This window comes from Coffea eugenioides, chromosome 6 (assembly GCF_003713205.1).
Source record: "Coffea eugenioides isolate CCC68of chromosome 6, Ceug_1.0, whole genome shotgun sequence".
NCBI lineage: Eukaryota > Viridiplantae > Streptophyta > Magnoliopsida > Gentianales > Rubiaceae > Coffea > Coffea eugenioides.
Window position 1 is genome coordinate 48,025,230 of NC_040040.1, and position 15,081 is coordinate 48,040,310.

The following is a 15,081-nucleotide window of genomic DNA, read 5'->3' on the forward strand; positions in this document are numbered from 1 at the left end:
ACAGTATTAGTTTCCTAACACACACAGTAGTGTTAGTTTCCTAAGGAACTGAGAATCGGGGAACTACAAATGGCAATAATGGAAGCTCAAACTTCTCCCTCCCCTCCTTTTTCTACGGAAGGTTTGGGGCCTTGTGAACTATCATACTCCCATTCATTTAACGCTTATAATGAGCACAACTGGGTTTTCTGGAGCACATGCGGCAATGACGAAGGAGGCTGCGGGAAGCCTCATCATCTCTCAGCCAGTAAGTATGTATGGAGTTCTTTCATATATAATCTCTCATAGTGTAATATGTATGTGGATATTTTTGTTGGAGTAATTATCCTATGAGAGATTATTAAATTTGTTGGACTATTGAGGTAACTAATTATATGGATGTTAGAAAGATACAAAGGCTTGGGCCATCCAATTGGAAGGTACAAAGGGGGCGGCGCTTAGAGCTCTTCATATAGGTTTAGGTTGGATATATCATCAGATGTGCTGATTGAGTTTGGAAGGCTCTCTCAAAGTATAATTTGGAATTTTTCTAAACTGCAATTTGCTCAAAAGTTTATGATGGATCATCATGAGTACATACACACATAACTTCCTTTCTTTCACTTGTTTGGTCTCGGCGAAAGCACTGGTCAATCTGCAGAGTACTCTGCAATTAATAACTAAATAAATGAAACAAACAGTTCATATATTTTTTATATATGATTTTCCTATTTCAGCTGCTGACGGTGCCGTGATTAAGGACCAGATCAAATGGGTTCTACAACTTGTTATGGAAGCAATATCGTGGTGGCGGTGTCTAGTTCAGTTTTGGGGTTTGGTGAAGATTGGGGACAAAACGTGTTTGACAACTCGTGACCAGCCTTTTGCTCTCCAATACTACCACTGCAATGTGACCAGCCTTTTGAAACCATGTGAATATAGGAAGCACTGCTTGGCGTACTTAATACCCGTCGATGGTGAGATTATAATTGGTCCCCTTGGTCGGGTGTTCCGCAGTGGGTTGCCTGAGCGTGTATGGAATGTGCGTGATTACACTATTAGAGAGTATCCTCAACGTGATTATGCGGTCAGCCGTGTCGAGGAATACTGGGTGTTGCCAATCTATCATCATCCTACTCAGCACCTCCCCATTGGTATACTGGAAATTGTTTCGCCATGTACTCTTACCAGATTACCTCGACGTCGGGTTCTGGAGAAGCTTGAGGTTTGACCTTTCTCTTTTTAAGTTGCTTAATTACTTCTTTCCTATTGCTGACAAGGACCTGGGGGTGGTGTTGTTTATCATTTATGAGTTATATAATTATTAGTATAATTTTTATCAATAAATTAGATAATATATATGAAATGGGTGCAGACTCCCTCCCATATCCTTATACTATATAAGAATGAGTTAAGGGCAAAGATTTCAACCGCAAGAGTGGGGCTATTTTGGGAATATGTGAGTATTTGAAGTACAATTGGAGTATTGAATATGAATCATTATAACTAATTTGGTTTTTTTTTTATAATTACTTGTGTTTTAGTGGAATTACATAAAAATCCTTTTAATCATTTAATTGGATTAACAACCAAGTCTATTAATTTCTTAAAGTCATCCTTATCAGTTATTTGCAAACTTATGATATATATAGATGTTAAGACACAATTAATACTGATTAATAGATAAGTTTGATTTCTCGGCCGTTACTATAAGGAATGAGTTAAGGGCAAAGATTTCAACCGCAAGGGTGGGGCTATTTTGGGAATATGAGAGTATTTGAAGTGCAATTGGAGTATTGAATATGAATCATTATAACTAATTTGGTTTTTTTTATAATTACTTGTGTTTTAGTGGAATTACATAAAAATCCTTTTAATCATTTAATTGGATTAACATCCAAGTCTATTAATTTCTTAAAGCCATTCTTATCAGTTATTTGCAAACTTATGATATATAGATGCTAAGACACAATTAATACTGATTAGTAGAGAAGTTTGGTTTCTTGGCCGTTAACCCCCATCTATTCAAATCCATTTCATTTACTTATAACTTTGTTTCACTACAATTATGTAGTCTATTGAATTCAGATGTTGCTATATTAGTTACTCCTCTTTCCCATTTTGCAACATCTTTTTCAATAGGTATGTTTTCTTTAGCTAATCTACTTTTTTTGTTGTAAAAAATCTGTAATCTTGCAAGTTGTATGTGCAATAATTTTTTTAAATTTTTAATTCAATTGCCCATGTTAGATAGGCTTGATAGGGAGGAAATCACATTTGTTAATTGTTATTTGTGGTTTAGAATAAGTTTATCATCATAAATTTTTTCATTTATAGATTGCATCTACTTCTTTTGTTGTTTTAACTATTAGTTACGGTAATTTTCAAATTGTTTGCTACTTTATTGATGATTCCATTTAGGCAATTTTTTACTTCATTTGATTTGTCAATATGTTTAACTATCTACTTAAAACTATTTGGCTGCAAATCTAAAGTATGTACTTCATTACTTTTAATTGTTTTCTTGAATTGAGTGGATTAAGATGTTTTAGTACTTTTTTGAGGTAATTATTCATCTAGATTAGCATGTTAGTTATTTTATATATTTGCAACTAGGTCAAAAACTGATGTTTTATGATTGTAACCCCTACCGAGAAGGAGATGCTTTGCTATATGTCCTAAATCATACAATAAATCATAATTGATTGATCGGTCAATGTGAATGTTTCATGATGATATGTCCTTGGAATCAATATAAATCAAAGAATTTGGCTTGCAAGAACTGAAATTCCACTAGCAATGATTTCTTCAAGTATGCTAATTGTTCAAATCTCACTTATATGACAAGATAATGAGGTGGATTGCCCTCGTATCAAAATCAAATTCAAACTAAACAACAAATTTTAATATCCCTAAAGTGCATGAGCAGATATAAGTAAATCTTTTATTCTATTAGATTAGACGCAAAGTGGTTAATCGTGTTTTATAATTATATTTCATTGCATATTATATATTTTTACTCAATATGTAATTTATGATTTTTCTGTTTAATATCACATAATAAAATTGTCATACTTCAATTCTTATACTACAAAATACTAAATAATAATTATTAACTATCTTAATTATAGGTATTAAACTCCCGTGCATGGCGCGGGCTTTTTCCCCTAGTATATATATATATATATAAAGATGAGCTTAGAGGACGGATCCCAGGTCGTAAATAATTCGTTTGTGATGACTAATGTAAAGATAACTAATTAATTTATTATTTGAACTAGGTGATGGACACAGGGGGTAATTTATAACATAACCAACCATTGTCACCTTGTGTGTTATATAGTGCAAGATTTGTGGTAGCATGGCACTTAATAAGAATTTCGTGATAAATCTAACTAACTTGAATAGGAGGGATGCTTGGCATGAATTTTGTATGTCTCCATGTCCTTTACAAATTTGGGGATAAATAGTGGTTTCCAGAGGTCATGGGTTTCTAATTGTTAGGTGGTAGGAGAGATGCTTTTATAAATTAATCAAATGAGAGATCTCTTTTCAATGTATCAATAACCAATTTTTTTACTGCTTATAACTGCAAAAACTACGGTGACTATCACCTTCATATTAATCTTCTCTTTTTCAGTTATTTTTTAACCGAAAGATGTTGATTCTAAAAAATCTATGGCGTTTGAAGGAGGTTTTGGCTTTTCGGAACTTCTATACCAAAATTAGTTGACTAAGCATTCAAAGAGGTTATCCTTTTTTTTTCGGAGTGCAAATATGTTGTTGTCAAACAGCTTTTAAAAGCCAAAGCAAACACTTTGAAACCTGTAAATAACACTTTAATTTATTCATGGCCCATGGATAATGTGTTTGCAGTGTCCACCACCGGAGGTGAATCTGACGACTACTTGTGTAAGCCCCCCTGCAGAAGTAAATTCATGTGAGTACCTCTTAAGTATTTTTTTTCCTCCTTTTATACTACATAATCTTGGCTGAAGCTTTAGGGTAATACTTTTAAGCCATTCATCTACAGGTCAAGATGGAGAAATTGCTATAATTGACGAAGCATTGAGCAAGGTGAGGCAAATACGTGGACTGAGTTATGATGCTACTGAAACTTGGACTATTTCTGGAGAAATCCTAAGTCATCATCGTGGCGTAGATTTTATTCGGAAGGGACAAGGGGTAGTTGGGAGAGCATTCTCATCCAAAAGTGCATGCTTTTGTAGGGATGTAGGACAATTAAGCATAACAGAGTACCCGTTGGTACCCAATGCACGACACAATGGGGACTCTGCCTGTTTTGCAGTTTGTTTGCAGAGCTCTTGCCCAAACAATTGCATTTACGTACTGGAGTTCTTTTTACCTACAAATGAAGAAGATGAAGATGAAGATGAAGCAGACACTAGGGATCCTAGGACATTGTTGAACAGCATAATGGAGACATTGAAAGAACACCTCGGAAGTTCTTTTAAGATTGCTTCAGGACAAGAATTGGGGCAGAAATTGACTGTTGAGGTTATAAAGGTCTCTCCAGAGGATGAATATTCTTTTGAAATCTGCAGTACTACTGGCACCGAATCTCAACCTAGGCTTGAAGAAGCACAAGGAGGAGACGGAATGATGCAACTCGATTTCTCATCTCAACAAGTTGATACTGCAAATGCTTATATAAATGTACAGCAGACTGGGATTTTTGGATCTCCACCTAGACCAGAGCACGAGCAGGGCCTTGTCAACATATCATATCAAGAATTAAATCTTGCAGCAGTTGATGTTGCGCACAATTCTACGAATGGTATTTATGAACAGCAAAATGGAATTGTTAGATCTCCAAGTACAACTGGACAGGAGCTCGTGCAAAACATGGTCAGCATAGAACATGATGAACCAATTGTGGAAGATCCTCAAAGAGATGGTGCTAGTATAGAACAGAGGGACAATGAAGTGACTAATTTAAAAGTGCCAAAGCCTAGTTGTACTTTAAAAAGCGACCTTGGAATTACTCGTGAGGTTCTTGAACAAAATTCCACGAGGAAACTTGAAGATGCTGCAAAACATATTGGAGGTAATTCTTAACTGTAGCACTTCTCTAGATCAGAATTGTATTCAAATGTTGTAAAGGCTTTTTCCTTAACTGAAGTTTTCCTTTTTGAAATCTGCAGTTAGTCGATCTACATTGAAGCGTATATGTAGGGAGTACGGTATTAAGAGATGGCCACCTCGTAAAGCAAGAAAGGTTAGTCAAGCATTTGCTGTACAGAAAACTGTTCAACCTTCTACGGAAGATACTCATGAACACCACCGGTCAGATGCAACGAGGGTAGAAGATGATAATGGCATGTGGGTGAAGGCAGAATATCAAGGGCGCATGATAAAGTTCAGACTTCCATTTTCTGCCCGTAAAATCGATTTGGAGGAAAACGTAGTACAGCGACTGAATGTAGCCATGGGGAGTTTTATAATTGAGTATCAGGATGAAGATGATGATCGGATATGGATAACCTGTGATGGAGATCTGAGAACGTCTATGAGCACATTGAGCTCATTAGGTAGGACTACAATCAAAATGTATATTGTTGAGGACAGTCCAAGTAAGAGAGATCAATAGATTTTTAAGAATTATATACTGAAAAGTCGAGCAGGAGGGGAAAGGAGAGTTAGGAGCTCGGAAGGGAGCAATATTGATATCAATATTATACTTTTTTTGTATCCATATTAAATATTACTGCACTGCATGGCTAAAGTCAATTGATTTTAACATAGAGTACGCTGAACTTTGGATATATAACCAAGTTAATATTTTATTTTATTTTAGAATGACAATAGCGTTTTCAAATTGGGATATTTCAATTGGGTGGCTAAATCAAGTTGATTATCAAACAAACAAAACTTTCATCAGCTTAAGCTTTTGAGCCTTCAAGTTTAAGACTTCCACTTCCAATTTTATTATTGGCCTTAAGGCTCAGTTGCAACCGGCAAGTTTTGGGCTTTATGGTCAAAGGTGGGGGTCCAGCAAGGAGCTTAAGTGGGTTGTTGGTAGTCAGGTGTCTAATATGGGGGGAAAAAATTGGACAAAAAATTGGAAAGCCATTAGCAAACGATTAAGGAAACAAAATTCTTGTCATCGGATTGTAGTTCTTTATGCACCAACAACCCCCCCCCCCCCCCCCTCCCCCCCAAAAAAAAAAGAAGGAAGAAGAATAACCTGTAGTTGGCAGAAAGGGGGAACAAGAATAACAGAATACTAGCAGGCTACAAACAAGTTATCTATTAATTAATGGTCATCTATTAATTATCTCCACAGCCTCGTATTCATTTTCATTCTTTTCACCAGTCTAGCAAGTTATCTCCACAGCTTATATGCCGTTGACAATGATGGGTACAAAGCAGATGCAGAATTACTAGCTAGTCCAGAAGAATGAAAGGTCTATGCACGTTTGTGTCCTTTTGTATATTCAGCAGTCGCTAATGGAAGACCAAAACTTGTGCATGGAGCAAAGAAAGGAAAAAGTGTAATAAATTAAAGCATCTGCTGCACATTCTTGTCTCAAGGGAAATTAAAAAAAAAAAAAAACAAATGGAATTTAATCAAGAAATTGGTTGTTTTGGGTCCCAAAGCCCCAAAAACTCGTGGTTATAACTTATGACTGGTTGTTGTGTATGGATCTAGATTTAGATGCCTTCAATTCGGAGATTTTTTTTCCCCATTCATTGATCATTGGTTAGCAATCACTAGTCACTTTTTCACGTACCTGCTCGATTACAAGAACGAAAAGGACTATACATTCTTTTATGCGTACATGTTCTAGGAGCTATGCTAACTATATGTGTATGATGTGCTGATACTTTATGTGGCAGAAATTTTCAAATTTTCGTTAGCATTTTTGTCAAAGGATGTAAACTCCAAATGTTAAAGATTCATAATTGGCTTAAACAATAATTGATGTGCTTAGAATTGGAGCTTTTCAGAAAAGAAATTATACAATTCATAGCGTACTGTTTTTTAATTATTGGAACACGTAGGATTTCAAGACGGAGCGATACTTTCTTTTGCCATTGAGAAAACAGTTCTAAAACAGCCATTAAAAGGAGACATAATAACTAAATGATAAAGGAAAATACTAGAGAAAATGCATTACCAGAAAACAAACAATATAAAAAATCGATCTCTTCTGGTAATTTTTTGTTAGATTTTTTACCGGACAAAAGGTATACAAGAAAATTGGTAAAATTGTTCCTTGTGTGTTGTTATCCCACCTTGTGTACTTCATTGTTTAGAAAAAAAAAATGAAAACAAAGATAAAAAGAAGGAAGAGAAACACATTGCTGAAACTGCCAAAAAAATTTTCTTCTTCAAGTTCTTAATTTAGTCCTCATAGAAGGACGCATTTTGTTCCATGTCGTGATAAGGATATATGCCAAATTAGTCCTTGTGCCTATATCTCGCCAGGCAGGCCCGGGGAATCACACCCGTCTCAAGTTTCAACTCACAAATCGCTAGAAACGGTTAATGGCACAAATGAACCAACCTCCTCTAAAGAAGTTCGCCACCATATTTTGTGGAATGGGAGGTTAAGGATTCAAATCTTGCCTCCCATCAAAAAGTTGTCACTTAGTGTGATTTCTCCCATGATGATTGAGTTCCCGTTGATTCCCGATGACCCTGTTGGATCACATCCCTATATTTGAATAGGACTAGGAGTAGAAGTAGGTGTAGATAGTGATAACAGACTTAAAAAAAAAAAAGATTAATGGCACAAATGGACCCAATTGATGTAATTTAGACCTTTTGTTTTTTGCTTGAGGATTTTAACTTATTAATTCATGCTGGACCAGAATAACATGGTTTGATCTATACGGAATCGGACATGTATGGTTGAGTTAGATACAATTAGGTACAGTTGTTATATTTCATTCACAAATTAGTGTACACTTAAAGAGATTGTATTTATACATTGAATTAGTGCATAAGAATAAATTTTGTGAGAACAATAAAATTATATAAGAGAACCCATATTATGCAAAAAAAAAATACAGCAACTGGACAATTGCATTAAAATTCTAATCACACTTACCCCTGATCCTATGTATAGCATGAACAACTAGAGATGGCAATTTGGATTAAGATCCATTTATCCATCCATATAATCCATAATTAAATGGATTTGGATTATCCATTTATAGTATTGGTTTTAAATGATTGACCAAAGTAAAACCATTAAATTAAATGAATTTATATGAATTATTCACAAAAACCACATATATTCATTTAACGAACAGTATCCGTGTTAGTAGATCTAATCGTGGGGGCAGAGGGCATATTCGAAGCATTACATGAAGTATCCCGGACCCTTCCAATCCGAGTGGGGAAGTAAAGTTTAGTGAGGTAATCGAACGGTAATTGTAATTAAAACCGGAAAACAGTAAAAATAATAAAAAAAAAAAAATCCGTTTCTGACCCAGAAAAGAGAGGGAGAGGAGAAAAATTTTAAAAACGAAAGAAAGAAGAAAAGCCCATTTACCTCAAGCACTTCAAGCTCAGGAGCACTCTGCAGCAAGCTCCCCCTCTTTCGTTTTTTAATTTTTTTTGCTGCCTAATGCGTCTCTCTTGTTTTGCTCTGCTGCAAAACTCCAAAAGAGAGCGTTACAACCATTTCTTTTTTGGTTAAGAAAATTAAGGCTGTTCAAGTTATTGACTTCACGTCTGTCATAGATATTTTCTTTTGGATCGTTATGAGATATATGGCATCAGTCTTTTGAACATTATATCCAACAACCATCACGTCTGTTCAAGTGTTTGTTATAGATAAACACTTGATTCTTGCTAATGGCTAATGCGATGCATGCATACAGTACCTATGAGATAAAAGCGTCTATAGAAATATTAAAAAGATTATAATCTGTGGCTAGAGAAAGACAAAGACTGAACAATTCTGATTTATACTGATGTATACTTACTTTATGGAATGAAAAATGTAATATTTGACGAGTAATAAAAAATACATACACAAACACATATAAAATCTAATTAGGTTCCGAATTAATTCCCCTTGGGTGACTGATGGGGATTGATGGAAATACAGGAGCCCACTTGCATTATGAAAAAGTTTTATTTATCTCGCCTTTTCTCTTTTTTGGTCATGATAACAGCCTGGAAGAGCTCTCTTTTTTTAAAATTACTATCAGTTTTCAATATTTATTTCTTTATTCCTTGTTTATTTTGATTACTCCATCATCACTTTAATTCTTCTATAGACTTTTACCCACTTTTAAGTTTGACACACGCCTTTTAAAAAAAAAAAGTTTGGACACAAAACTTTGCATCGGTTGACGATAGGAATTTACTAGAGAATTTTTTTTTTTACCAAATCAGTTGGAAATGTCTAGAAATATTGGATTTATTGAACCTCAGGAAAACTTAATACAAACTGGTAATTATCTTGTAATATTAAGATTTCACCTCTTATAACCAATCGTCAATATCATCTTTTTTTGGATGTTATACAAAAAGAATCACTCTTTGAAAATTAACGCAAATATAAACTTCAATGTGCCATTATATATATATCTTCCACCTCATAAATTGGATACTTTTTTTAGCTATAAAAATGCCTATCCAATGATCATTTGGTTTGGTTCTTAGCTCAAATAAGAAAATAAAAAGCGAGAAATCTGAGGGACTAAACGAATTGTTTTGCCTTATTAAAACCGTGTTTCTTGTCTTAATGTCCAACCAAAGCAAAGGAAATGTGTGTGAGTATGCATGATAATTAATCAAAATTTAAATTTGAAATTCAAATTTTATACTTCTCTCTCCTGCATCTAAAATTTGCTAGTTTATGCCAGTACCAGTATCTACTCCATCTTAGAAAAATGTGACATGATATGTATTCTAAATGCGTTGATCTTTGATAGAATTAGTGAAAAATCTTGGTGGAAATGCAGGTCCTCTATGTAAATCCCAACATTGGGTATTGCCATTCACTCTTTTCAGTTGCAGTCTATAAGATTTTTGGGAATGTTAAAGAAAACTATTCCTCATGTGTACAAGTGTATATAAAAACTAGAAAGTTGTTTTTCTATAGAGCTAAAACATTAATTTTCCTTTTTTTTTTTTTGTAAATTGAATTGTCAAGGCTAAATGCAAAGTATGCCAATAACCAAGGAAATTGAGAAGAAATTATATATAAAAAATCGTTTGTGACTTGTGAGTACCCGATGATAAATGTAGACCTTAATAGATTAACATACAAATATTTGCATTAAAAGTTGTGTTTTGTACGTTGTTGTTTTGGTATTTACGTTTTTTATATTAATTTATATATTTTATTATTATCTGTATTATATATAAAGGAGGAGAGTCCCACCAAAAGAAAAAAAATTGGAGGAAGGGGATTTTGAAATAAACATATTGTTGTAGCTTTATGTTCTTTTTAAACTATCCTTGATAACTACCCAATATCTCCTTTAACTACCAAGTAGCAACTAACAATTATATTTTCGGATTACTTCTAATTAACTATCTATTTATAAACTTTATTTTGATGAACTTTCTACTATCTAGTGTCAAAAATATAAAACTAATTCATCTGAAAATGATTTCGACAAATATACCCAAAACTTTAATAATATTTTTCTATTAGTTACATGCATGTTGGTGTATATCTTGAACAGTAATATGTATTATTTTAGTGCTTACATCTATCCTGTTAATCTTTTTTCTTTTTTTTTTTTGAATGATCTGTCCTGTTAATCTAGATATCATTGCAAGTACGGGGACAATAGAACAGGTAATGGACGCTATTAGACAATTGTTCTAGATAAAAATACCTGTTCTATATATATCTTTTGTTTCTGGTTCAATTTATTGCATCTTAAAATTGATAACCACATGTAATTGCTCAACACGCTATTGAGCTCTTTTTAAGGTCTACGGTGGCTTTTGGCTGAAGCACAGAAGATTGTTTGACCCAGTGGTCGAATCAAGAAAACATTCCATACAAACGAAAATAAAAAAATAAACAAACTAAGTGGCATATATATTTAGGGAAGTCTTGAATTCTAATCCTCTTGTTTATTCCTTATTTTTTAAATGTCATCCTTACACCATTACGGTAAATAAATAAATACAAGGTTTTTACCTTGGGAGTCAATGAATTTCAAAACAAAAAATTGAAAAAGCTGCAAGCTCATAATCTCTAGTTTTTACTATTTGTAAATACCCCGCGGTCTTCAAAAGCCAAAGAGTGCAGATTGTGAGATAGTATGGCACATAGGGGTGTGCATTGAATTCGAAATCGGTAATTCGGAAGTTTGAATTCGGAATTTTTCGAAATTTTGGTATCTAATAATTCGATCGAATTCGATTTCGAATTCACCAATTTCGAATTCGAATTCGTACCGAATTCAATTCGGAATTCGGTAAATTCCGATTTCACCGAATTCAGAAAAATTTATATATAATTATATAATATAAAATTTATTATATAATATAAATTTTATATTATTATATTATATAAATTTTATATTATATTATATTATATAAATTTTATATTACATTATAAAAAATATATTTATATATTAAAAACGAATTTGAAATCAAAATCGAAATTCGAATTCAGATTTCGAATTGTGAATTCGAAATCAGAAATTCCAATTTGAAAAACTTCATTACCGAATTCGAACCAAATTCGAAATATATGAATTCGAAAAACCCGAATTCAATTCCGATTTCCGATTTACCGATTTCAAAATTTTCGGTAAATCGAAATTTTTCGATTTTGCACACCCCTAATGGCACAGCTTGAGTCATTGAATTTTTTTAAAACCTGCGCCAACCTAATGAATAACATGTGTGGTTTTGTCCGCAGTTTTTGGTGACGTCCAAAAATTGTTATAGATTAGATTTAGTTGCCAACAACACGCTGGCTAGCCTTGGATTTAATTTCCTTTTTGAACGTCTCCTCCTTATTTCTGATCATTTCGGATCTTAATTTGCATCCACTAAAGTTTATCTTTTTGTGAATGGATTTTTTTTTTTAAAAAAAAGAAATGTGCCAGGGCACGTGCAAATATATCTAAATTATATCTAATTTATCAGGTGAATATACACAATTACAATTTTTGCACTTCCCGTGTTCAGATGCTTTACTAAATTAATTATAGTTTAAAAAAAAAAAAACCAACTCCTCAAAGTCCTTTCAATAAGCGCCTATTTAGCACATTTAAATATAAACCAAACATGGGGTCGTAATTTGTTGGGAACAGTAATAAGTTATGGGCACAAAGAGAATTGAACCTGTTAACAAATGTTTCTTAATGGAGTTAACAGAGAAAAATTTGCTAATGGAGGTCACAAATGGAGTACAAAATCTGCGTGGAGTTTGAGAAGCCAAATGGATTTAACATTTGCGTGGAGTTTATGCCCACGCGCAAAATCTGTCAATTTCACAATGGAGTTAACAGAGAGGTCCAAGTGGGATAAATTTGAAAGTTTAGAACACAACGTGCTCAAAAATAACATTGAAGCTGCAAATTGAGAAGCCATTGAAAAAAATTAATGGATGCAAAGTGGAGTTAGAGCTTTAATTAATACTAGTCATCCAGGCACACTCGATACGTGTGTAACTTATCAAAAAAAAATTTTATTTGAAAGAATCACAAAAATAGTGTAAGTGAATATAATTATTTTCTGTAATGTGTAATAAAAAATGTATTATACAGAAATATATACAATTGGAAGTAAAAAAAAAAATCATTAGTAAGGGAGAACGTGAGAATGGAAGAGAGGTAATTTCAGTTAAGTAGGATTTGTGTGTCATAATAGAGATAACGATCAAAATGTATATTATCTCCACAGCCTTGCATTGATTTTCATTCCTTTCACAAGTCTTGCAAGTTATAGATCGTAGAAGGCCATGCTTGTATGCCATTGATAATGATGGGTGCAAAGCATATGCAGAATTACCAGTCTAGAAGAATGAAAGGTCTATGCGCACGTTGTTGTCCCTTTGTATACCCATCAGCCGCTAATGGAAGACCAAAAATTGTGTCTGCTACATATTCGTGTCTCAAGGGAAATTTTAAAAAAAAAATGAAATTTAATCAAGAAATTGGTTGTTTTGGGTCCCAAAACCCCAAGGCAAAGCTATCTGCAAAACGCAGGACTGACCAACTCTTGTGGTTATGACTTTTGACTGGTTCTTGTCGGTTGCTTCTAGTGTGCAAACTGGAAAGTAGAGGGAACTCTCCACCGTGGGCAGAAGTATTAACAAGACAACTCAGCTTGGACATCTTTCACATGTCAATTGGGGCCCAACTAAAATAAGGCAACTGGCTGTAGGGTTGGCTTAACAAACCAGCCTTAATGATGGATGGAACTAGATTTACTATCGACCCAAGTCGATAGTCGAGCTCGAACTCGATCAGAATCAGTGCTATTCGAGCCCGAGCTCGAGTTCGAACGAGTAAAAAAATTTGGACTCGAGCACGACTCGATAAAATAAAATTAAGCTCAACTCGTTTGAACTCGAGTAAACTCGAGTAAATATCAATCCCAATCTACTCGAGCTCGAGCTCGAGTTTTGAAATAAGCCTATAATTTTTTTTTTCAAAATATACAATATAAATTTAATATAAAAACTCGATTAAACTCGTCGAGCACTCGAGTATTTATTTTTGGAACTCAAACTCGACTCGTTGAATGTAACGAGTAGCTCGAGCTCGGTCTTTTTACTAAGCCGCTCGCAAGCTCCTCGCGAGCAGCTTGACTTGATTGCACCCCTAGATGGAACCCGGAAAATTTTTTTGCGTGTATTAATGACAACCGGCTGTGAATTAATGACTTTTTTTTTTTTTTGCATCAAAACCTGAGTTTTGTTATCGCTAACAAGCTACTTAACATACTAGTCGTGTTTTCAGAATTACGATCTCGACCTTAACATGCCATGTTGGTACCAAATGGATTATAGTTCACTCTACAAGGAATACTTACAGTTGAAAAAGATTCAATTCTTGCATACTAAATAAAAATGTTTTTATGGCAAATGGCAAAGATAAATATGAATGTTAGATTTTACTTTTTAGGACAAAAATGAATATTGCAAAAATGTCAGATTACTTTTTAGGACAAATGGCAAAAAATAAATATGAATTTCATCATTTATTTAATTATAAATGAGATCTAACTTTTTTGCCATAAAAAAATGACCTTGTGTAGGTCACATGATTGATTCAAGATAAAAAGTAGTCAAAAACCTAGGTTGGGACAAAATTTTACAAACTTAATTTTGTAAAGGACGTAAAGTTACTATTTTGAAAGTGAATGGCAAAAAAATTCATTTAATAAAATATGAATAATGTTTTGAACATTTTTTTCACATTTATATATATATTGTGGATAATTAACAGTCTTAGTTACCTTTTACATTCTAATTACAAGCACTATACAAGTTACTATTAAATATACGATATTAATTTCAATATGCATACATGGTATCTCGAAAGTCAATTACTTCCTTTAGAAATCATACAAAGTTTAAAAGGTTATAAAATTATATGCTTCCATACTGTGAATTTCATCTATGCATTTTGGATTATCTCTTGGTTATTTGTGATTATTTATGTCGTAGAATAATTCATTAATGTAATTAGTTAATTGAAAAACTTCATGTATCAAATGTGATAATTGTGTATATGCACCAATTATTCTTTTTTTTTCTTTTGCATAGTCATGGATAGTTGGGATAGCCATCACATTTACAAATTATAAGAATAGTGTTTTTTCTTAAAGAAAAAGAAAAATGTTGGTTAAATTATATTAAATAGAATTAAAAAAAGGTAAATCAAATAAAGAAAAATCGCTTTTGAACAAATAAGCAGAATTAAAAAATTGAATGGCAAAAATTGGATAAATTACCTTAAACAAATGGAAAAAAAAAGAAGAAGGGATAGTAAATGTGAAAACTATGAAAATGTAGGTACATTTTGTTATAATAGAATACTCAGTGAATGTAGGTGTATGGTTATCTATACTATATATAAAGTTTGAAGAATGGATCCGGGGTTAACATTTTATAAAATTTATTTTTTGCCCTTATA

The 15,081-nt window shown here is 33.2% G+C and overlaps 1 protein-coding gene across 1 annotated transcript; it reads left to right on the forward strand.

Moving 5' to 3' along the window:
• The first annotated feature begins 64 nt into the window (after positions 1 to 64).
• On the forward strand, positions 65 to 5,780 carry LOC113774288 (protein NLP3-like). Its single transcript, XM_027318840.1, has 5 exons — positions 65 to 247; positions 717 to 1,204; positions 3,856 to 3,919; positions 4,013 to 5,047; positions 5,145 to 5,780. Exons 1-5 carry the CDS (start codon positions 70 to 72, stop codon positions 5,588 to 5,590), a joined length of 2,211 nt encoding a protein of 736 aa, XP_027174641.1. The 5' UTR covers positions 65 to 69; the 3' UTR covers positions 5,591 to 5,780.
• The last annotated feature ends 9,301 nt before the right edge of the window (positions 5,781 to 15,081 follow it).

Excerpts from the sequence above, each read along its gene's own strand:
- LOC113774288 (XM_027318840.1), top strand. The coding sequence starts at position 70 with ATGGCAATAATGGAAGCTCAAACTTCTCCCTCCCCTCCTTTTTCTACG. Across the intron at positions 1,205-3,855 it reads GGGTTCTGGAGAAGCTTGAG|TGTCCACCACCGGAGGTGAA; the intron begins GTTTGACCTTTC and ends ATGTGTTTGCAG. Across the intron at positions 5,048-5,144 it reads TGCTGCAAAACATATTGGAG|TTAGTCGATCTACATTGAAG; the intron begins GTAATTCTTAAC and ends TGAAATCTGCAG.